The sequence below is a fragment of the Mastomys coucha genome, unplaced genomic scaffold (genome assembly GCF_008632895.1).
Source record: "Mastomys coucha isolate ucsf_1 unplaced genomic scaffold, UCSF_Mcou_1 pScaffold22, whole genome shotgun sequence".
NCBI lineage: Eukaryota > Metazoa > Chordata > Mammalia > Rodentia > Muridae > Mastomys > Mastomys coucha.
In genome coordinates this window covers 1354999-1380018 of record NW_022196905.1, presented here as the reverse complement: position 1 = coordinate 1380018, position 25020 = coordinate 1354999, and the positions used below count along the sequence as shown (strand labels likewise).

The 25020-nt window shown below is 42.0% G+C and overlaps 2 protein-coding genes across 3 annotated transcripts in view; one reads left to right on the top strand and one right to left on the bottom strand.

Annotated features, from left to right (window-relative positions):
* Sptbn1 (spectrin beta, non-erythrocytic 1) overlaps positions 1 to 23092 on the bottom strand; it is a 169598-nt gene extending 146506 nt beyond the window's left edge. The window contains exon 1 of one of the 2 annotated variants that reach the window (XM_031337780.1): positions 22860 to 23092. The gene's annotated coding sequence lies outside the window, so the exon portion shown is untranslated. Of the gene's footprint in view, positions 1 to 22444; positions 22537 to 22859 lie in introns of those variants that run through there. The other variant, XM_031337781.1, reaches the window with a different exon arrangement.
* LOC116070792 (translation initiation factor IF-2-like) overlaps positions 21712 to 25020 on the top strand; it is a 13053-nt gene continuing 9744 nt past the window's right edge. The window contains exons 1-3 of the mRNA XM_031342236.1: positions 21712 to 22125; positions 22474 to 22822; positions 23576 to 23641. Coding sequence (XP_031198096.1) covers positions 21712 to 22125; positions 22474 to 22822; positions 23576 to 23641 — 829 coding nt within the window. The remainder of the gene's footprint in view (positions 22126 to 22473; positions 22823 to 23575; positions 23642 to 25020) is intronic.

Sequence of the window (25020 nt, the reverse complement as noted above, 5' to 3'; positions counted from 1 at the left end):
ATATATATATATATATATATATATATATATATACCACCAGCCAAAGCCTACCTAGCACGAGCATCACCTTTTAACAACTATGTACACCACAAATCTAATATTTGAACAAACATCTCTAATTGGACTTCTCTCCTTAGCCTCCACATGCTCTGTGCCTAACTGTAAACCATCATCATTCTGTATTTTTCTTCAAAGGATAAATCTGTGCCCTTTCAATGGACACATTCAATTTCTTGAATGGCAGCCATTAAGAAGCAGGTACTGGTGTGAAGTCTGCTCTGGTCTACTCTTCTCCAACAGGCACAGCTTCAAGCTCCACTTGCCATTACTGACTTCGCCAAAGGCATCATTAACCTGTGAAGCCTCTGCTGGAAAACCTGACTTCATGGAGGCATCATACACGATGTAAAGAACACCCACAGACACTCAGGTTTCTACAGCCTCTAATCTTCCAATGAGCACTTCCCAGAGGCATGCAATGCTCTTCAGGGGGGCTGTTGACAGTCTTCCATAGCACTTTCAAGGCAGCACTGCTGAGCAGGAAGACTCTCCGCCAACACGTGAAGTAAATGTGACCCAGAGTTACACGCTCTTCCCCCAATTACTAGCACAGTCACCCAATCACAAAACCCAGATCTGGAGTTGGCAGGAGCTTCAGTAAGGCCATTTACACTCACTGTCAAGGAAGAACTCCTTACAGAACAAGGGTAGTTCCTGTTGCCATGGAAATCAGACTGACCTCCTCTCCATGTTGGCCTGAGTGGGCACTCAGCAGCACCCACTCACCATCAACCTCTCAACTGCTCACCTCAACAGAAGGCAGAACCCAGACTTTTTAACAAGTTAAAATGACACTCACAATAGGATCCAGCCGACACTAGATGTGGGTTATGAGGGATAGGGCAAAAGCTTTTGCCTATATAACCCATATTCTCAGATAAAGACTGGACATCAATTAAAACTGGTTTTAGCCTATGTATTTTCAGTATTGCTGTAGACAAGCATATACATAAGACTGTTAAATTGATTGCTGTTTTATATCAAACAACTTCGAAACTACTCATTTTTATTGTTATAATATTTTATAAATTTTAAAGAATATGACAAAAAAGGTATCGTAGGTATTGAAGGGGGATCTCTGGGAGGAGATGGGGTACAAAAGGGAAACAAGAATGTGATTTAATGCTATTTACTTAAAATATGTTTTTAAATGTTAACAAATTCAGATAAATTGAAATCATGTAGCTTTTCTCACCATAATGCAATAAAACTTAAAAAAAAAAGAAAATGTAAGTCTAAAAAAAAAAAACCCTTCCAAACATAAATATTATAGTAAAGGATCTGAAAAGAAAAAAAAATGAAATGAACTTCAATATAAGCTCTAAAATCTCTATGAGAAATACTTTAAAAGATGTTATTTATCTGACATTCAAATGTAACCAAGCATTCTGGGTTTTCTGATCTGTTTCCGTATGTTTTCCCTCAGTTTGCAACTACACACATCCATATGCTGGGAGTCAGAAAGACTGAGAGGAGGAGGACTCACTCTTCTATCCCCACCTACTCCTCCACCCAACCATGCCAGTATCTTAGGGTCAGCTGGAAAGAGCTAACCCTCTGAAGCAGAAATTAACTACTGCCATCTGATAAACGAGTGCCCAGGCGTCAGTGCACCACATATGCTAACTCCACACCTAAGTGCCAAATACACCAGCAACTGACAAACTAAAGTTCTTACTTTCCTGAATAAAGACTTAGCAAAACAGTTGATGTTGGAGCAGGTGTCATGAATGAAAAGTAACTGATTGGTAGATGTTGTTATTCAACAAAATTAAAAACAACATTTGTTTTGGAAAAGTAACAAAGACAAGAGGAACAAGCAATACAGAATTCTGTTATGTGACATGTCTTAAGTAATAATTTCTAAAGTAGCTAAAATCTCTTTTTTTTCAGACTTAATCTTTAACCTTTTATTGATTATGAATTTCACATCATGCACCCCAGTACCACTAATCTCCGTGTCCCCTCATATCTGTCCTGTACCCTTGCAATCTCCTCCCCAAATAAAATACAGTAACAAATAAACACAACACAGCAAAAAAGCATAGAAGACATCTCATCATGGAAGCTGTAGTGTGTCCCACAGCGTATCCTTCTGTCCACACATCTTCACTTGCACATGTTCATCACAATGAGTTATTGGCCTGGGTGGAGATCTCTGGCTTCTGTGACACCATCAATCCTAGATCTTCATGTGGACTCCTGGTTATCCTGTTGATGCCCTGTCATGGAGATCCTGCAGCTTTGGATCAGCAGGACTGGCCCTTTTACATGTCCAAACCATTTGTAGATGATACAGATTTTGGAGTAGGTCATCTCAGAGCCTTGGATCTGGGCCTGCATAGTAGCAGGGATGGTTAGTGTATAGCTCTCCCTCATCCAAACCTCCAGAGCAAGCTCTCCAACACTGCTATGACTAGGGCACTCAATGCTGCCATCAGGCAGGGGCAGCTCTCCTGCTATCATGTCCTTGAGGATGGACATCCATCCTCATCCACATCCATGCTTCTAAAGTCAGCTCCACGGTGCTGCTCAGTCCACTGCTGCAGCCTGTGAGGGGCTGGGCCAGCTCTCCTGCTCTCAACATCCTGGGGGTTCGTTCATCTGTGCCTTTGCTGTATTGCCCTGGGAATGTATAGGGCAGCTCTCCTGAGTGGTATAGTCAATGGAGAAGCAGAGATAGCTTTTCTACTCTCATGCCCTAAGGGCCAACTGTTCCTACTTCAGAAGGTGGCAAAGGGTAAGTGACAGGGCACCCCCAGGCACATGCCACCCCATAGCTGGGCCAGGGCCAGCTCTCCTGTCTGCTGCAGGTGGTATAGGGTGAGGGGGGCTAAATCTTAATCACTATCATCATCATCATCATCATCTCTTCCTCCTCCTCCTCATTATTATTATTTATTATAATTGGCCAAAGAACATCCTGAGGACTTTACATGTATTTTTGTACTTTATCCATTATTAGGCTCATTTTAAGATGTGGGAACACCAAGACACCAAGATCAGGCAACTTGTTGAGACTAGGATGTCCACATGACATAGTTTGTCTGAGACAGTCTTAGTTTACCTACTCTTGTCCAGCGTCCCCCAAGCTCACAGTTACTACTAAAGGCCTTTCCACAAAGCAGTGTGGCTTCGTAAGAATGCAGCTGCTATGAGACACTCCTCTAATACTGTAATACTTTAATATTTTCTGTCCACTGAGCAGGGTAGGGTTAGATCCAAGGGTGCAGGGTCCACTCTTTCTTCCCTAGCACACCCTATATATCCTATATGGTTAAACTGATTCCAAGTCACCACTCAAGAGTCCTACTTCTCAGGGCTGCCCTCTTATCTCCTTTGGGATAACACAGAGCTGAAAAGTTATAAATGCAGCCACTGTGTCAAAATAAAACTTAACTAGCCACTTTCCTAATGTGGAATGACCTTCGTCTTCTTTCAGCCAGGCCAGAGTTATCTGTTACTGTCTGTAAGATAAAAGAACATGTGCAGCTTGTGCTTTTACTTCCAGATGTAAAGGGCTTTCCTCCCCCACACCTAATGTGTGTGTGTGTGTGTCTGTGTGGATTATATGCGTGTGTACTGTGTGCGTGTGTATATCATACACATACATGTAAGCTGCCATGTGAGTGCTGGGAATGAACTCCTCTTCCTTTGGAAGAGCAATCAGTGCTTTCAGTTGCTGAGCCATTTGTCCATGCCCTTCTCTTTGGCTTCTCTTGCCTTTGGTACTGTTTTGGTACAGCTAGCAATGCTTAACCATGAACACCGACTTAACGGCGTGAAAGCAGAAGACATGAGCACACGTAGGAGGCTCACCCCATCTATTTAATTTTAAAATGTAACACAAGTAGCCCTAACAAGAAGGGCGTACCTATCAGAGCCAGCACTGTAACAGTCACAGGACACTGACTTAATAGTCAAGAGTTGTAGCCTTACACTGTGTTAGGCTATGACTTCAGCCGCCTTGAGCTTCACTTTCTCTTGGATACAATGGCATGGGCAGATTAACATCTACAGAATGGTGGTGCCCAGCCCTTGAATTTCCAATTCTATGTCTTCCCTACAATTCTTTTTGACCATGACCTGCAGCTTGAACTGAGAAAATGCTAGTTTTCCACAGAACTTCCTAACAGTTAATATTCTAGCTGATCCATAGGATAGCTAGAAAGAACCTCATTCCAAGGTCTCAAAGGTGAGGGAATAGCTCTCCCTCAACATCCCTACATTAGGCATGCTGTTGATGTCAATAACGCCAACACCACAGGGTGAAGGTGCCAAGGCAGGTGACCTATGAGTCTGAGGATAGCTTGTGTTACACATAAGTCCCTGAAACAAAAATCAAACAAGCTGGGCTGGAAAACTGCCTCCATTAGCAAAGTGCTTGACGTGCAAGCATGAGGACCTGAGTTCAATCCCCAACACCTCTATAAAGAGTGCCATGCAGCAGCCTGCAAGCTGTAATTACTGTGCTAGGAGAATAGCATGAAACTGCTCCCTGCCAGTTAGCCTAGCCAGTCAGTGTGCTCCAGGTTCAATACGAGACCCTATCTCAAAAAGTAAAGTGGACAGTCTATTTAAGAAAGACACCTAATGTTGACTTCTGGTCTCCAAATGTGTACATACACAGACACACAAGACAGACAGACACAGACACTGATACACACATACACACACAGACACAGACACACACACACACACACACACACACCAGCAGACACAGCTTTTTCACTGAGCAAATTTTTGTACACCCCACTTCCCCAGAAAACATGATTTCTGACCAGTTCTGTAGCAAAAAAATTGAGTGTTCTCATATGTTTCCTTAACATATACACTTGACTTCTGTTAGCCTAGGTCAGGTAAAACATGTTCTTTAATGCTGGATTTTGTGGAGTGTCATATTTTTCCTGCAATACTAAAATCAACAAAAGAGAAAAGACTAGGAACCATGGCTCTCAAGCCAACTAGGAACCATGGTTCTCAAGCCAACTAGGAACCATGGCTCTCAAGGTTTCCTCTGTTGCTTTCGAAGATGAGTTTATTCATGCTTCCATGGAAAATGGAAGAAAAAAAATTGGAAGAAAGGTGAGTTAACTGTGAGAGCTAAAGATGTTACCTGTGGTCAAGAAACAACAATTGTCCACTCTCTGTATCTACTCTCAAAGGAAAAAAAAACAAAGCAAGAACACCTGAATTCTTAGTCTAGATTGCATATAATTTCTAACAGAAATTGAATTTGTAGTTAGAAGGAAAAGGGGGAAGGGTGGGGCAAGGTCAAAGGTCAAAGGTCACAGGTCTACAGATACAGAGTTGTTGATTATTTGGTTTTGCTCAGGCAAATTTACAAAACAGGCGGGGCTACTTATAAGCATAATTTTATTATGTGAGGTTTACAGCCACATAGTGAAAACTCCCACTGAGATTTCTTATTTACACAAGCATAAAATCCAAAACTTCTTGGTGGAAAAATAACTTCTTGACAATTTTAAGTTGTATTCCCTGCTTATCAGCACCCTCACTTTAAAATTTCTAGAAAAGTTGTGACAAAGTTAGAGAGAATCAAAAAAATATTGAAGCACTTTAAAAAATTATGTGTTGGGCTATGTATTAAATCCAATTCTCCAAGTATAATCATGGTTGTCATGATTTTGTTTACTTTTTTCCTGTCAGTGGTAAGTTTAGAACATAAAGACCATCAAATGGGTGGGGGGAGCCCTACACAGATGTATAACCAATTATGACTAAATTTTAATTAACACAGGGAGTGGGGAAATGGCTCAGTTCAATATAAAGTGCTTGTCTTGCATGCATAAGGACCTTGAATTCAGGTCCCTGACACTCACGTAAGAGCCAGGCATGCACATATGCATTTCTAATCTCAGTGCTAGGAATCTGTGGGCTTGCTGACCAGCTGGCCTAGCTACATCAGTGAGCTCTGAAAAAAAGAGAACAGTTTAGGAAGAAACCCAACATCAGCTTCTGGCTTCTACAAACACATGCACACATGTGCACATGCATCTGCACACACATGACTAAGTATTCACCCATATTTGCCTTCCCACAATTTAATAACCCTGCCTAGAGTCTATTTTGTAATAGAACAAATTAGCCTCTTCAAACAGCCAACTGTTCTAACAGCAAAACCAACGTTTCTTCCCAAGGCAAGTAACATTAAACTATATTTCTAATATTTGTGCTCTATATGACAAGAGACTATTGTATGTATTTTATAAATTCAATGGCTAAGATAGACTATGGTAAAATAACTAACAATTCCAATGTCAGGTAAGTTTAGGAAACATTGTATGTGACTCTTCCTGCTACAATGCAACAAGCTCTGTAAAGTCCTTCATTCAAGAAACATTACATTTTACTCAGCCTATAACTCGTAATTATTTTCTAATGAAATAGCCTTTTTACATAAAAGTATGTTAATATACTGAAAAGCTAGTGTTTCAAGGAACGTAATGGGAAGTCCTCAGTTACATCATATTATTGACACGTCTTGTTAGCAACTTTTAAAGCACATGTATACCCAGTTTCTTTAGGTTTATTGCTGCCTGCTCTTCTTGGAGTAGGGTTGGGTTCATGACTTGTTTTGACCAAGTAGTCTAACTTTGTACATCTGTCAGCAAGAGTTGTGACTGAGAACACAGAGGGCAGAAGCCCTGCCATCCTCTGACAGACATGTGACATGAGTAAGAACTGCACTGATGTGGCCTGACTGCTTCCAACTCTGGTACTGTTTGCTGTTTTATGGCACTACCTTCACAGACATGAGTCTCAACTGACTGGGCATAAAAAAGCATACTAGCAGGACACGACAACAAAACCACATGTATAGAGAGATATATGGAGGACCAGGAGATAGCAGAAGAGAACGCACTGTGGTTTATAAAATTCTACACCAAGCATTAAAGATCAGCATGCTAAGACATCAGTGTGTTTAACAGCAAAGTTAGAGCGATCAAGTTTCTTTGCATAGCTTTAGTGGCAGAGGAAAACATTAGGGCCGTGAGGGTAGTAATATTATTAATAAGTACTCATAATGTGCCAGACCCTGGGAAATGATGCATTCAGACTGTCTTGAAACTGTGATGGCTGGTAGATGATGATCTGGCATCTCTCCCTTTCAAAGTTCTCCTACAGGTCCAAGATCATACTGAATTTCATAATTTGCATAATATCAAAACAAATGGAAGTCATATGACTATGTCTGCATTCTTTCTACTACACTAACAGTCTAAATTATCAGAAAAACAAATTAAAATTTTAAAAACGTTTTGAGTTTCATCACTCTGAGAATCTCTGTACAACTATAAAAGCCTGCAGAATGAAAAGGAAGTTAGCTGTCACCAAGTGGAAAGCAGTGAGCTTTGAAGGAGTACGAGCCTCTTACAATCAACATTCTGTTTGCAAGAGATATGGGCACTTCAAAAACAAAGCTTATTTTTCAACTTGTAAAATTACGGATTTGTTATAGAATACTAGAACACAGAGAAAAATAGAGACAAACAAAAATCACAAGTAATCCTCTCATCCTTGGCCCTGAGCATCAGGTGTGTTCCTATCTGTTTTCCTTTGTGTGCTTTCTATATAGCTGAGAACATAGTACTTAGACCACTCTATGCTCTGTTCTCCCCTTTGTGTTAAAAAGCGTCGCCTTTCTAAACAAGGTCTTAGTCTAAACACTTCTATTAACTTATTTGTCCCAACAACAATCCTATCTGGTCTGTGCAAGTCTTAAACCATCCTATAGGTAAGGTAATTAACTTAGTTAAGATTACTATTGCTGCAATGAAACACCATGACCAAAAGTGACTTGGGATATTATGGCTTATTTTGCTTACACTTCCAGATCCTTGTTCATTATCTAAGCAAGTCACAGAAGGAACCAAAAGAAAGAACCTGATGAAAGAGGCCATGGAGGGGGGCTGCTTACTGGCTTGCTTCTCATGGTTTGCTCACCTGCTTTCTGATAGAATTTGCCCAGGGACAGCACCATCCACAATCGGCTGGGGCCTCCCCATGAATCACTAATTTAAAAATGTCTTACAGGCTAGCCTACAACTTGATCTTATGGAGGCATTTTCTTTTCTTTTCTTTTTTTTTTTGTTTTTTTGTTTTTGTTTTGTTTTGTTTTGTTTTTCAAGACAGGGTTTCTCTGTGTAGCCCTGGCTGTCCTGGAACTCACTCTGTAGACCAGGCTGGCCTCGAACTCAGAAATCCACCTGCTTCTGCCTCCCAAGTGCTGGTATTAAAGGCGTGTGCCACCACTGCCTGGCTGGAGGCATTTTCTTAATTGAGGTTCCCTACTCTCAGATAGATCTAGATTGTGTCAAGTTAACATAAAACCCAGGCAGGACTGTAACTGAGGCAGAAAGGGTTAATGCTTAATGAAGATTACAAAGTTCAGTTGGGTACAGCTGGGAATTCAACAGCAGGCAGCATGGCTCAGGGTTAGCACTCTACACTACCACACTATATAGCATTTGTGATAGTCTGTCCCCTAACTTACCAACATGCACAATTGAGCTATTAGCTAACATAGTCTATTATTGTCCCAACGAGTTCCATTTATTTCTAGCTGGCTGACAACAGCTGAAGAAACATCTAACTGGCTTGCATTTTATAAAGCAACTCATTGCTCTGCCTTCCCATGGTATGACTTCCATGTGGCCCTCACCTGTCCACTCCACTGCCAACTGCAGATTTCAGTAGCTCCATTTGCCTTCACACTGCACAAAGGCCAAGGAACATTCCAAGTCTGTTCCCTGTGACCCCCAACATAGACAAGCAAATTCCTCAATTTTTTTACCTCTAGAATACCTTATGCTATTACAGAGCAAGTAGGTGAGAGGTATCTTGAAAGGTTGAAGGGAATGCAGGATCGATCTCAGGGAGCAGCTGGCCTGAGGTGATCAGATAACAGTATACTCAGTGAATGGAAGTAAGAGATTACAGTTCCCATCACAACTCAGTTGCCATCATCCAAGGACACTTTAAACATCATCCAAAATGGAAGGCAAGAAAGGTACAACAACAGAAAAGAGGTCATCAATAAGCTCACTTTCTAATTACCAACGGTACCATAGAAAATGCATTTTCCAACTAAAAATAAAGGATCAAAACAAATGCAAAACATATGAAGCTATTTGGGGCTGAGCACTTGTCTCAAACACACAGACCCTGTGTTCAATCCCCAGCACCATCACCCTCTCAGCCCCAAATACAGAAGCTGCTTCCATATTCCCATGTTGTTAAAAAAATATGCTTATCTATTCTAAAAGTATACCTAAATTCAACTTATTGACCAAAAGGAGTAATAATTAGGAACAATAGATTTCTGTACAAGTCAGTTACATAGGTGGGAATGCTTTTCAATAAATATTTGGAATATACATAAGATACTGAAAACAATAAAAGCAACGAGATTTAGAGTACATTAAAGGCACAGAGAAAGTATCTATATGTAAGGTATTCCAACTAGCTATAAAATTATAATTAAACATTGTAATTTACCTAGAATCAAATTTCTATTACATGTTTAAGTCTACACACACACATGCCACTTTATATATTTCAAGAAACTTTAGGAGTTTGCCTTATCTGAAATCCCACAGAGCTCACTCACTGCTTTCACAAGGAGTCCCTGTTCTGATTCTCCTTATGTTCACTAAATATTGCATTTTTAAAAAAATATCTTCCCATCCTTATTAGCATTTATTAATAGGTTTCATTTTTATAAGCATGTGTCAGTAGGTTTCATTGTGGCATTGCATACATGCATTCACATGTATTGCATACATGTACAAAGTGGACTGTGGTCATTTTTTTCATACTGAAATTGTTTTCATCTTGAATTTATTAATAGATGATTTCTTCCATGAAGAACAAGCCTCAATTTTACATTGAAGTTGATTAGAGACTGTAACATACAGCATAAAATAACCAGGAGTTAATAGATATTACATGTCATATTTCTTTGTTCATTTGTAGAACATGATTTTAATATTTTCAACTATTAATATTTAACAAACAGAATAATTAAGATATATTTCATTGTTATGTCTCCCTTTTCATTTCTAATGTTGTTAATTTGGATACTGTCTCTGTGCCCTCTGGTTAGTCTGGCTAAGGGTTTATCTCTCTTGTTGATTTTCTCAAAGAACCAGCTCCTGGTTTTGTTGATTCTTTGTATAGTTCTTTCTGTTTCTACTTGGTTGATTTCAGCCTTGAGGTTGATTATGTTCTGCCATCTACTCCTCTTGGGTGTATTTGACTCTTTTTGTTCTAGAGCTTTCAGCTATGCTGTCAACTTGCTAGTGTAAGCTCTCTCCAGTTTCTTTCTGGAGGCACTTAGAGCTATGAGTTTTCCTCTTACCACTGCTTTCATTGTGCAGTCATTTTCATTAAATTCTAAAAAGTGTTTACTTTCTTTATTTCTTCCTTGACCGAGTAGAGCATTGTTCAGTTTCCATGGGTATGTGGGCTTTCCATTATTTTTGTTGTTATTGAGGAGCAGCCTTAGTCTGTGGTGATCTGATAGGATGCATGGGACTATATCAATCTTCTTGTATCTGTTCAGGCCTGTTTTGTTACCACTTATATGGTCAGTTTTAGAGAAGGTACCATGAGGTGCTGAAAAGAAGGTATATTCTTTTGTTTTAGGATGAATTATTCTACAGATATCTGTTATATACATTTGGTTCATAACTTCTGTTAGTTTCAATGTTTCTTTGTTTAGTTTCTATTTCCATGATCTGTCTATTGCTGAGAGTGGGGTGTTGAAGTCTCCCACTATTATTGTGTGTGGTGCAATGTGTGCTTTGAGCTTTAGTAAAGTTTCTTTTATGAATGTGGGTGTCCTTGCATTTGGAACATAGATGTTCAGAATTGAGAGGACTTCTCGATAGATTTTTCCTTGGTGTGTATAAAATGTCCTTCCTTATCTTTTTTTGATAACTTTTGGTTAAAAGTTGATTTTATTTGATATTAGAATGGCTACTCCAGCTTGTTTCTTGGGATCATTTGCTTAGAAAATTGTTTTCCAATCTTTGAAGTAGTGTCTGTCTTTGCCTCTGAGGTGTGTTTCCTGTATGCAGCAAAATGGTGGGTCCTGTTTACATATCCAGTCTGTTAGTCTAGGTCTTTATACTGGGGTACTGAGACCATATAGTTTTCTTCTATAATTCTGTTGAAGATATTTACTGGCCCTTTAAGTTGGGAATCGTTGCTCTCATCTATACCTATTATCGTTAGGTTTGGTCTTCTCATTGCATCCTGGATTTTCTGGGTGTTTTGGGTTAGAACTTTTTGCTTTTGCATTTTCTTTGACTGTTGTGTCAATGTTTACTATGGTATCTTCTGCCCCTGAGATTCTCTCTTCTATCTCTTGTATTCTGTTGGTGATGTTTGCATCTATGACTCCTGATCTCTTTCCTAGGTTTCCTAACTCCAGGGTTATCTCCTTTTGTGATTTCTTTATTGTTTCTATTTCCATTTTTAGATCTTGAATGGTTTAGTCCATTTTCTTTACCTGTTTGTGTTTTCCTGTAATTCTTTAAGAGATTTTTGTGTTTCCTCTTTAAAGACTTCTAGATGTTTACTTGTATTCTACTGTATTTTTTAAAGGGAGTTATTTATGTCCTTCTTAAAGTCCTCTATCATCCTCATTAGAAGTGATTTTAAATCAGAGTCTTGCTTTTCTGGTGTGATGGTGTGTCCAGGACTTGCTATGGTGGGAGAATTGGCTTCTGATGATGCCAAGTAACCTTGATTTCTGTTGCTTATGTTCTTATGCTTGCCTCCTGCCATCTGATTATTTCTAGTGCTGCCTGCCCTTGCTAAATCTGACTGGAGCCTGTCCTTCCTGTGATCCTGGTTGTGTTAGAACTCCTCAGAGTTCAGCTGTCTCTGTGATCCTGTGATTCTGGGATCTGTAATCCTGAGATCCTGGGTTTGTCAGAGCTCCTGGGAGTGAAGCTGCCTCTGGGACCCCAAGATCTTGGTATGATCAAGCTCCTTGGATCCTGTGATCCTGGGCATGTTAGAGCACCTGGGAGTGGAGCTTCCTAATTTGCTCACGCCCAAGGTCTGCTCAGGGCACTGACCCACATTGGAAGGAACCCGTTCCACTGGTCGGGTAGAGTTCCTGGGTGCCTGGGTCCAGCTGGTCCCAGTTACTTCTGGTGTTGGGACAGATGTTGTAAACATTGCATTTTAAAAAGCATTTTTTTTTTCCTGCAGAATCTCCAGACTACTTGGCTATTTGGATTATTCCCAAGGGCAGCTCCCATCTCTATAGACCCTCCCAGCTCTCACCATGGCATCAGAAGGCACACACCTGTACAGGACCCATCATAAAGAAAGTTCCCTAAGGTACTTTGTTTTTACTAGTTTGGCTTTAAAAACATGACTTTCTACTGGAAAGAAGTGAAAGAACACAGTTGCAAAATTAATATAACATATAATGTATTTGCTTTCTTATCCACGAGGGCCACTTGGCACAGTGGGCTGGACCCTTTCACATCAACCACCAACCAAAATAAAAAAAAAAAAGCTTCATGGGCGGGCCTACATTAATTGAAGTTCTGTTCTCACTACTCAAATTATACTAGCTTGGGTCAAGTTAACAAAAAACTAGCCAGAATAATACAATACTAGCCAGTACTATGTACTGCAGACAAATTATCAATGAATATGTCTGTAAAACCAAAAAAAAAAAAAAAAAAAGTAAGACTCCACAGGATGGTACCCAATGCCTTTTATTAAATATCTAAAGTGCCAGAACCCTGATTTTTATTTAAGTCATAAATCAGCATATTTGTAGCAAGTGGATAAGTGTGACAGCAGAACCACAAGTGAGATGTGTGGGAAGGCACTACCAATGAACCCAGGAAAACCACGCATCTTAGTCCAAGAGACTGAACTTACACTGAACCCCAAATGAATATCAGAATGTTGTTCTGAGTGGGGAGTGTGATGCCTTACTGCTTAAAAAAGGCTTTGTGCTCAAAAATGTTTAAAGGAGAAAAAAATTAGAATCCTCACTTGCCTACATATACTCTTAAGGACCACAGCAACAAAAAGCAAACCACTAAAATACGGAGGAAGGCCATCATCCCCACTTCTTGGTAGTTCATTTACATGAACAATTTTGCTCAAGTCAAATGACAACTTTCAAGACAGACTGTTAACCTAAAGCTATTTTAAGGCAGGCCAAAGCTGCATTAGTGCCTGTCACACAGCTTGCGCCCAATCTTTTGGCAGTGCTCCAACACATTCCAATGTCTTCTCTCCAGCCCTGCTGGAGTCACATCCCATTCACCGCTAAAGACAAACTGGGTAATATGCTGCTACATTTCACCACACACTGCCATTTATCCCCATCAACTCACTCTGAACAAGGTCTTGCTAGGAAATAAACTCAGGCCACCATCTGTGTGGACGCAGCTTAGTCCAAATATACAACTCATACTGACTGCCCAACCAATATAAGAATATTTGCTTGATGTTAGAAGAAATACCCTGTGTTTGCTTACAGAAGCTGAAGACTCTCCAACTGTCAGGAAGGAGCAGGCACAGAAAAGAAAGACCAAATCAAAAGAAGGACCCTGGATCTCCGATGCTTAGCCCTAGGCGGTGGACCCTGCCTACACTTGTAACACACACTATTAACTGGGTGTAGTCTAAAAGATAATTCAAGCTTTTAATGTGCTCCATTGCTACCAAGAAAGAAAAGTTGAACATGATAATACATTTTGTAAAAGTGGAGCATTTCCTAATTGTTAATATTTGGGGGAAAAAATAAAGTCCTCTTCAAAACAAAATGGAATGGCTAACCACATGTTGCAACATTCCATTCTGTGCTCTGCACAGCTGCCAAACATTCCAGCACTTGGCCAGCTACGGATTCATGTGTTACATTAAATGTCTAGTAAAAGTAGAAAATATTGAGGAACAATTCTGAAGTATGATCCATTCAAGTCATAATTTCATGTAATCAAATTTCCTTTTGCAAGAGGCAGCCCAGCAATAATATATCCTACAATTAATATGAGCACACACACAAACACTAATAATTCATAAGAAAAGTACATATAAAATAACATAAGTACATATAAAGTACATATAAAGTACATACATACATAAGTACATATAAAATAAAAAGTACATATAAAATACATGAACAAATTTCTTTAAAATAAGACGTAAATTGGCCTGATCTCTTGTTCAAGGACCAAGCAAGTTTTTTAGAACCCCTTGAATACTGAATTTCAAGCTGTCAGGAGCAAAATATACGTGAGAAATTAGCTGATTATCAAGGAAAGTTGGAGAATTCCTTTAGCAATGGGTTTCAATCTTAAAACAAGCAAACAAATTGACCACAAAAACCCTACCTTTAAGATAATCAAAAACCTTTTGAAAGTTCTCTTCAGAAACAAACCAGAATGGTTAACCTCATACTGGAAGATTTCATGTGCTGGGATCTTTTCTTCCCAAATGACATATAAATGTCTTTGCTCTGGATTAAGGTCTTTTTCTGAGCTCCACTCCAAAGATAAACTGGGAATCTGTGGACAGCTGATAGTGCAGAGCTGTCAAGTGCCGTGAGAAGGACCAGGCCCCTTTCTGAGATGCCACCTGACTGATACCTCTCTCTGGACACCACATGCTTCTCAAAATAGTGACAGGTGCTCTCATGCACTCAGAAGTCCAGCCAAGGCCACATTCCAGCTCCCTGCTCTCATCCAGCCTGGGCCACTGGGACCCTCTGGCAATGCTTGGGCTGGCAGCCACCCCAATGTCAAGATTCAACATTTGTAGCTGCCTAGAGGTCAGGCTGAGGTCTCTACCCAGTTCAGCAGGACAGACACAACAGCCATCAAGGGTTTCTCTTAATGGGTTTCTGCCATTTGCTAAGAAGGTTCCCATCAGGCTGGAAGATTCTGAAGCCTGCATCTGTGTGAAGGAAGTCTACCCAGTGCTGCCAATGCCACCACCAGCTCAGTCCCCATTAAACTGGGAGGGGAATTGTCACTGCCATTTAAAACACTTCCTGTTTTAAGTCAGGAAGAATAACAGCATTTGCAATTTTTCTGGAGACCCACCACCCCAAACAAGACTGACAACAAATCCAAAGTGCCAACAGAAATGGCTAGAAATTACTCTCTTTGGTTTTCCGCTAAAAGGTTTTTCTGCTTTCTTTCGCTGATTCTACTAATTTCGGTTTGTCAGAAAGGGGCCAGCCACAAGACCAAAGCAACAAAGTCTCCTGCCTTCTATCTGATGTCCTAGGATACCCAACCTGGCCTACCTATCAAGTATATCTATTGTTTGTTTTTTTTTTTTCTTGCTAAAACAGATCCTAGATCCTAGCTTCCCAAGTCAAGTAATTCAAAGACCCTAAGAAAACTAAGATCTGATCTACACTTTCAACAGTTACAACTAAGTTCAATGCAGTAAAATGCATTACAATAAAATCCAGACTGTGTAGCCACATCTATTCTATTTGCAACACATTATGGGATAGCCGCTTCAATGACACTAAAATCTGAGGACAGAAAAATAAAATCTGATGTTGTCCAATCCATCTGGAGATACCTCTCAAGGGAACCAATCAATTCTGATGGGAATTCCTTTTAAAACAAAACAGAAAGCGCACATTACCTAATGAGAACTTTATTTCTGGTATTTTTCCACTGGAGAGAAATATCTATCATGAATACACTTTGGATTCTGTTTCTTTACCACTTTTCTTTAACTTCTTAAAAGAACAGAGCACCAGCCAGTATTCATGTTGCCATGGTCTTGTAGAGATGGAAGACTGATGAGCATCATGTAATTACACACAGTCAAGGCCCTGTGACTGAGGTTAAGATCTGATGACTGGTCCTTACTATGAATTGGTGAGATACTTGGGGGAGGAGAGGATTAAACACCAAAATGTTACTGTTCAGCGCCTGCTTCTGGGTTGTGAAATACTTTATCATCTGCAATCTCTTCTTTGTGTTCATCTTCATTTTCCAAACTACTAAGAACATTCATCTACTATTTTGATAATAAAATTATTTTAAAAATACTTTTTAGCCAGGCATAGTGATTCAGGTCTCAAATACCAGCCCTTGGAGGACTGTGACAATTGGATTAGTTCATGTTCTAGGCCAACCTGAGCTATACAGTAAGTTCTAGGACAGCAAGCTACCTAACAAGGCTTTGTCTCCAGAACAAACAAAACAGAAACAAACAAAACTCACACACACACACACACACACACACACACACACACACACACACACACACACACACACGGTCATAGCCATTAGGGGCACATGGCCTCTCACACACTGTTTTGCAGGCTCCCTTGTGGCCCAGTTCCTACATCTTCTCTCATGCTCTACATAAGTGACAAGGCCTGACGAAACTGTGTATTTGCATGAGGAATAAGGAGCTCTTTTAAAAATTAGTATGTTTATCCTTTCATTACTGACACTACTTTAAACATAGGACAAACAGCTTGTCAAAGTCACAGATGTTCTGTAAAGGTCTTTTATCTTCCAAGTACAGTATACATATTACTATAAAGTATGCATCATTTTAGGATTTAGTAACTAATTTTTATTCAAATTTAAGTCATTCAGACCTTTAAAATTGCTCATGAGGTAGAGGCACTTACTTTAATCATGATAATCTGACTTTGGTTCCAGAGCCCACACAACAGAGGAGAGAATGAGTTCTCTCAAGGTATCCTCTGATCTCGGACACACACACACACACACACACACACACACACACACAATTTTTTTAAATTTTAAATTTAAGTCGTGCAATGCTACCAGCATAGCTTCAAATCCCAGCAGAATATAGTCAGGAACAATGTACCAAATCCAAGTAATAATGCAAAGCAATCTCAGAGTAGCTGCGAATGGAGAACATTAATCATATAAATGCTTCCTGGGTGAAAACAACAGTTCATGAAGAGATGTAAGTATATACTTTTTCACATACTAGAACCTAAACTGATTAAAGGTTTGTTTCTAGTACGTGCTCATTACAGCCTGTGTTAATACACAAATCCCATCAGTCACACAGCCTTCTATAAAAACAGATGTTAGAATAAGTAATTTAATAGCTCTTGATGTAAAAACATTTAGTTTTTTGCCATGTAATATCAAAGAAATTTGTAACTCATATAGATTAAACATTCCTAAAAGGAAAAGCAAATGAACTGAGCATCTATTATATGCTCAACACTCTAAACTGGTGTCCCCTGGTAGACAGATGAGGAAGTTGGGTTCTCTGATGAAGAAAGTAAGTATGGCTAGGTACAGTCACAAACACATAGCTAATGAACAAGAACATCAGGATCTGGGGTCGGATCTGTTTGTTCTTTCCAAGGTAAGGATTGTTTCTACAGCAACAAAATCATCCTCAAATAAAACTGGATTCTGACTTTATTAAAATTATAAATTCATAAAAAAATTATTTGATTTTCCTTCAAAATCAGGAGTAAGCAGGTAATATTTGTAACACATCATCTACAAGATAGTAGTGGGCAAGCTACTTACAGGAGCCCTCCAAATTCACAAGGAAACATTTTAAAGAAAAGTGAGCCAAAGTCCGAACAATCATTTCAGAAGACAGAGTTCAAATGGTCAATAATAGAAATACGCCATCTTAGTAATCAGAAAATTGCGTATACTGTGGCTGTCTTCAGACATACCAGAGGACGGCATTCGATCCCAAAACATATGGTTGTGAGCCACCATGTGGCTGCTGGGAATTAAACATAGGACCTCTGGAAGAACAGTCAGTGCTTTTAACCACTGAGCCATCTCTCCAGACCCCTAGGATTAAGATTTTTTTAAAGTTAGGAAGTGAACTTATATTGAGGTTCTAGAGCAAACATGTTTCCCTTCCAGCCATCAAATCATCTGGAGACAACTTGGCACCCTCTGCCAAGGCTGATGACGACAGAATATTCTGTGATCTAACAGGACTCATTTCTTAGATAATGTGTGTATGTTGTCACATGCATACCAAGAAACAAGTACCCATACCATTCACAGCTGTTCTTTGATTAGCAATAAAAAAGCTAGACCTGATCTACATATCCACCTATGGAAGACTGAATGAATGATCTGGGATTATACAGAATATGACCCAGCACTAGAAATGAGCAAATTTATGAATTTTAGGATTAGATGTTACTTTAAAATATAAGTCAGATGATACATAAAATATAATTTTGCTTATATAAAGTTAAAAATATACAAAAATAAAGATTTAAGAAAGCTAATCTACACACAAGGTAATGATAAGCATACAGTTGAGGACGGGACCAGAGGCAGAGCACAAAGTAGCAAAGGTTCATTTTGAACTAGGGTCATTGGCTTCTGATTCTTTAACATGTACTTGAGAAATACTATTTATACCCACAACTCAGTAATCAATACTAATTTGGGAGAGCCAGCTCTAAGGGAAATACGGAGCCAGGGTAGGACTAGACACCGAGGGTGTAGAGGGTCTGAGCACTTCAGGCTCCAGCATCACTCTCAAAGCCCTCTTCTGCTGGTGATGATTTTTAAACTTCAGAAGTCTTTTAGGAAGGAAAGTAAAACACTATTAATCTAGATAACAAAAACAAAAACAAACAAACAAAAAACAAATAGCACTCTCCAGGTTTCTCCATCTAGTGGCAGGAAGCACACATGTATGCATGCACACAAGCCAGAGATACTTCAGCTTATGTGTGCGTACTACGAGAGGCAGGCCAAGTGTACATGTGGAGGCCAGAGGACAACTTTGCTGGTCTCTTCTCCTTTCCTTCCACCATTATACGGCTTCGGAAATAGAACTCAGGATGTCCTGAAACTGTTGATATTTTGGAAAAGCACGGCAGAGTTCCTTAACCAAACGCTCAAACACATCATGTACTTTATTAAAATGCAGAGACTGAGCAGGAAGTTCTGGAGTGGACTCAAGAGAATGCATTCATAAGCTACTGAAGGGTTCTGCTAATTTCCAAAGACCATATCTGACTTTTAAAATATTTAATTATGTATATTGTGTGTGTGCTCATAAAGTCATATTCCCTGAAACTGGGGTTACAGGCAGTTATGAGCTTCGTAGAATGGGTGCTGGAAACAAGCTCAAACTGTCCTTTGTTAGAACTGTGTACACTTTTAACCACTGAGCCATGATCCCAGCCCCTAAAATGATGTGCTAAAACAGAAAATATGTGTCTGTCCATTTGGAATAAGCTTTAGTCTTTAGTTTCAAAAAATGTTATTCCTACACTATATAAGCTTGAACATGGATGGTATAGCCACTACCAAGACAATCAGAGTATTAAACTTGGTCTCTTTGAAGGAAAGGTGCTTGGATAAAACCTACAGTCTGAAGCTTACAAGGAGAATCCCCAGAGCTACAGTAGTAGCATTTTTAACTGAGACACTGGCTCTTTCCTTGTGGAAGGTTGGTTTGCATTCCCAATAACCTGTAGGAGAACCCAGGGCGACATAAGGAAATCCACAGAACACTAGAAAACGCTCGTTAAAAAGAAACTGATGGTTGGGTCATAATTAGAGGAGCATCACTACTGAGCATTAAGGTTAATAAGTTCAAAGAAATACAAGAACTTGGACTATAAGATTATCACTAAAAATGTGCTCTTTAGTTAAGGTGACAGGAGGGTCACTTAAGCCCAAGTTTGAGATCAGTGGTTCCTGACTCAAAAACAACTAAGTAAAAAAGAGGATCTTAAGATGAAAAGCTAAAAATTATTTAAACAACAAAACATACAACAGCAATTGCCCCTCATGTTTAGCCAATTTTTTTTTTCGTAGTAAAATCCTTCTGTCTCAAAATAGTACCTCCACATGGACCATCACACTTTCATACATCAAGACAAAAAAAATCAAATTCTCTTAAGTAAAGTGCTGGTGTCAGGCAAGTCTTTGCTCAGGATGACCCAGTTCCTATATCACTGAGAGACCCCTCCCCGGGCTCTTCACCAATATGAGATGACCCAGGGACGCTGCTTTCCCTGCCCAGAACTTTCCATTATGGCAGATGAAAGTTTTGGTCACTGTGGAGATGATACCAAGTGCTTAACCCAACGGAGTTCTGCAGCTGGTGTGTAAGTTAGAACAGCTAAACCTCCTGTGACATCAGCACAGGATATTTTTTACAACATAGTAAATCCAAAACGTCTGCATAATCCATGCACAAAACACACACACACACAAAAACCTGTATGCAGAGAGCCAATACAGCTGTGAAGTTCAAACCCACAAAGTCCCATCTTTGAACAGTCCAAATAATGTACATACACACACCACATACTACACACACACATATACACAACACACAAAAACACACACAAGATACACACATACCACACACTACAGATACACTACAGGCACACGCACACACACCACACACTACAGACACACCACAGGTACACCACACACACCCATTACACACACATCAGACACACATACACCACACGCACATACATACCACACACACTACACACCATATACACATACTAGACACCACACACTACAGACACACCACAGGCACACACCACACACACAAACATACCACACACATACACTACACCACACACACATACCACATACACATACCAGATACCAAACACTATAAAAACACCACAGGCACACACCACATAACACAATCACAAACACACAAATACCACACACCACACACACCGCATACACATACCAGACATACTCCACACTATAGCCATTCCATAAACCAGAGATACACCGTACAGAGACCACATGTACTCACTACATACACTCCACACACATACACAGACACTACACACCCCACAGTTTACAGGCTCTTCTACTCTATACTAACAGATTCATCAGATATTAAAAAACAAAAAACAAAAGCAGGCTCACCCCTGGCTTTGGAGAGCTGACCTTCCCTTCCAGTTAGTACACTGAAGTCTGCCTCTCATATTTTCATTTTAGGAAAGCTTGAAGTGACATTTGAAACATATTCCACATGCCACCTCATACCTCATAAATGAAGTACAGAACTGCCAGCTTAATGGGGCATTTTCCTGTGTAGTGTAGCAGCAGACACTTAAATGATACTGGGAACCATCTCACCAGAGATCAATAGCAAAGGCCTCAACCTTCCCTCCCCAGCCACATCTACACAAATATATACACAAAAAATTACATATAAACAGCCATAAACGAAGCCAGTAACCTTGAGTACCTGAACCAACGAGTCTGATTCTGGAGAAAACCAATTCACTATCAATCATGACACTTGTCAAAAAATCCTTAATGGAGAATCCAAATTGTGCTTGCTTTCAGAAATAGCAGATTAAAAAACAGGTTAAAAGAGTCGCATACAATTTTCTTTTAAAACAACCAGCTGAATACTATATTTTAGTAAATGTTTTCAGGAGCATATGATCTTGAAATGAAAAATCATTTCACTTCAAAGATGGTTTCCTAAAGGAAAAACCCATTTTCTCAGAAATGATGAAAGGAAGACAAGTAACTATAACATCATTGCTGTGACAGTCTAATTAATAAGCACTAACTTTCCACAAATTACGGAATCAATGACCATCTGGTTTGTGGCTACGGTTTATGGGCGATGCACAGAAAATCGGCAAATCCACATCGAATGCACCACAGCCCGGGCATCCCCTCCCTCCCGTGCTGTCCCTCCTTAGCATCAGGCTCCCTTCTGCATCTGCAGGCCAGCAGCTTTGGCCTGCATCACTGCTGCAGGGCGCGCCTTGGTCCCCACACCCAACAGGCAGGGCAGGAGAGGTCACCCCCAAAGCGAAGGCTGCCCCTCGCATTCCTAGGTGACCTGCTCCTCCCGACACTACGACACTACGTCTCTCCACAGCACCACAAGGTAGCAGCAACTCTGGGCGCCGGCAAAGGGCTGCCCTGGGCCTGGGTGGGGCCGGGCGGGGGCCGCAGGCGCCGAGTAGCTGTGCCAAGCCCGGTCGGCGAGAAGCCCGGAGACTGCGATACTGCTGCATTGTGCTGCATCACGGCGAGGGCACCGTGAGCCATCCATCTTGCCAAAAACACACATCCCCGCCCCAAAAGCCCGCATCGAATCCATCCATCTTCTCTTCTGCTGAAGGACTCCCACACAACCCTCTCCTCACTATGTGCCCCGGCTTGACTGCAAAAATAAAGGGCAAAGCTTTCTGTACAGCCTCCCCTCATTAGATGGTAGCACCTGGCACCTCTCCTGTCACCAAAACAAAGGGAAGGTTCCAACGGAGCGGCTACGGTGAGCCGGTGACCAGAGGCTTCGAGCCCACCTTCCCTAGGCAGGGCCCGGGGGTCCTTGCGCCCGCACGAACCTGTTGAAGACCCGGTGGCAGGAGGCTAGGGAGGGCGCGGCGCCCCAGGGCGGCTCCCCCAGCCCTGCGCGGGCGGGGAACTGGGCGAGGCGGGGGCGGCGGGGCGCGCGGAGCTGCAGCAGAGCAGCACGGACCACGCCTGGCCGCAGCCCCACACCGTTACTCGCACAGCCTGGAAGAGGCCCCGGGGGACCCCCGACTCGGCACGCACCCCCTTGCCAGGACCCAGTGAGTCCGGGGGTCCAGCGACCTCACTGCGGAGCCCGCCGCGCCCCGAGGGCCGGCTCCCCGCCCCCAAGGCCTCCGGGGTGCAGGGCAGCAGCGGCGTCATGCGCCCCGGCCCGCGCCCCTCCTCCGCCCGCCCGCAGGCAGCCCGGGGTGAGTTGGCATCCTCCTGCCTCGGCCCTCGACCTACCTCCAGGGGTGGGGTGGGGGCACCGGGGTCCCGTCCTCCTCCCGCTCCTCGGCGGCCGGGCGGGTGGGCCGGGGAGGCGACTCCGCGGGGCTGTCGGCGGCTGGGGCCGGGGCTCACAGGACGGGACCAGTGGGCGCTGCTGCGCGGGGCTGCGCGCTCGCTCTGGGCGGAGAGGCGGCCGGGGGAGGGACTGGAGGAATCTGCAGCCTGAACGGCGACAGCTGCACAGATTCCGGGGGCTGGGCGGGCGCGGGGCGGGGAGGAGGGAGGAGAAAACGCGCGGGCGGGGGCGCGGGGCGGGGCGGGGAGAGGGGCGCGGGCGCGGGGAGGCTCGACCGCGGGAGCGCGCACACGCCTCCCGCACCACTCAGGCTTCTGCGGCTCCTCCCTGTCGCGCGCCCTCCGTCCTGCGCGCAGCCCTGCAGCCCGGCAGCCCGGCAGCCGCCCACCCAGGGCGGGTTCAGATGCGGTGGGGAACGGCGAGCGCGTGCACGCTCTTCGGAGCTCCGGCCCTTCCTCGGCCCCGGGCCGCGCACCCTGCGCCAGGGTCTGGCCTGGGCGGGGTGGGCACCGCTGCAACCGCCGCCGCGGGGGCAAAAGGACAATGGGGGCTTTTGTCCTTGCATCCAGCGAGGGCCAATTACACGTTTAATTTGAGGCTAATTCAATTATCGCCATTGAAAAAGACAGGCTAATTTTCTCGGTTGCTTGTGCAGCCTCTTCTCCCCTGCGACGTTCGTCTTTAGAACGCAATGGAAAAGGAGTTGCACCGGGAGGTGAGGGTGAGTCGTTTGTTTGCTTGGTTGGAGCTCAGTGATGATGTCCTGCTTGAAGACAGGTGATGGTGACCTCTACGAGAGAAGCTTTGGGCGTTGGAGCCAGTCATGTGTATTTCTTCAAACAGTTAATGTATTCCTCCATGATGAATGCTTTTTCACCTTTCCCCTCGAGAGTAGCTGGCAACAGCCTACAAGTGGTTTATCTAATTCCGGCCTCATGGCCAAGCACAGACTCAACTTTAACCAGAGGCCAGGTGCTCTGCCCTGGACTCCGGGTTACTGTAGAGGATCCTTGAGATGACATGAAGACTGGATGGAGTTCTACCATTTTCTGACACTGGACATTTTCTTGAATTTATGTTAATTGCCCCTCACAAAGCAGCCCACTGTCTACCTTGTCAGCTCCCCGGCTATGCAGAAATCCTGTAACTGCTCTAATGGGAGGAAAAGGATGGTGAATCATCATTCTAGGAATAGAAATGCTCTTTGGAGAACAGGGTCTGGAGAAACTTGACTTCCTCTCATTTCTGTAAGATCCCCAACTGTGGGCTTTTCAAGGGAAGATGGTCCTTGGCTTAAAAGGCAATGTCCCCTAGAGATCTACTCACCTGCTTAAAAAGCAACCTGGGCTGATGGATACATATTTTAGTACTCAAATAAAACAAAATTCAATTGTCACAGCACATTGAAGATGGTTATTTGTTTTAGAGCTTTACTATCAGTTTGCTTTTGATTATATAGAAAAAGTTGAGGAAGGCAAGTAATTTAACATTTTCCTCAGAAGGTTCATAACCGAGCCAGAAGGTCAATTCATTTAAGGGTAGGATTCTTTGTTCTTTTGAATTTTTTTGTTCAGTTAAGAGGTACTAAAAGTATTTGTTGAACTGAATCAAACAAAACCCACATGGGAGCTGCTACACTTATTGGTAATGAAGGAAACCCACTAGAAATGAAAGTTGCTTCCCTTTCGAGCGTCAGTGGGGTGTGTGTCTCTGTTATCAACTCACCCACACTGTTAATAGATCACCAATCTAAACCACATCAGGACTGGGAAAAGCCTCACTTTACATTCTTCCAAAGCTATTGTGAAATGGTAACACCTAAATGCTTCCCTCATCACAGATAGCAGGTACTTAAATCTTCCTTTGATGGCTGACTCATCTCCCCCATTCCACTCCCACTTAAGTCTTATTTTTTTCTTCAAAAAGGAGCCCCCCAACCAGTAATTAGTCAAAAAAAATGTGAAAGGCAAGGATTCAGAGCTTTACCATAAACACCTCTCTACTTCAAACTCCTATCTTTTAATGGAAAATAAAAATCACCCAGAAGAGACTAGTTCTAAACCTAGAGATATTATTCAAGAAGATCTCTCTCTCCTTCCC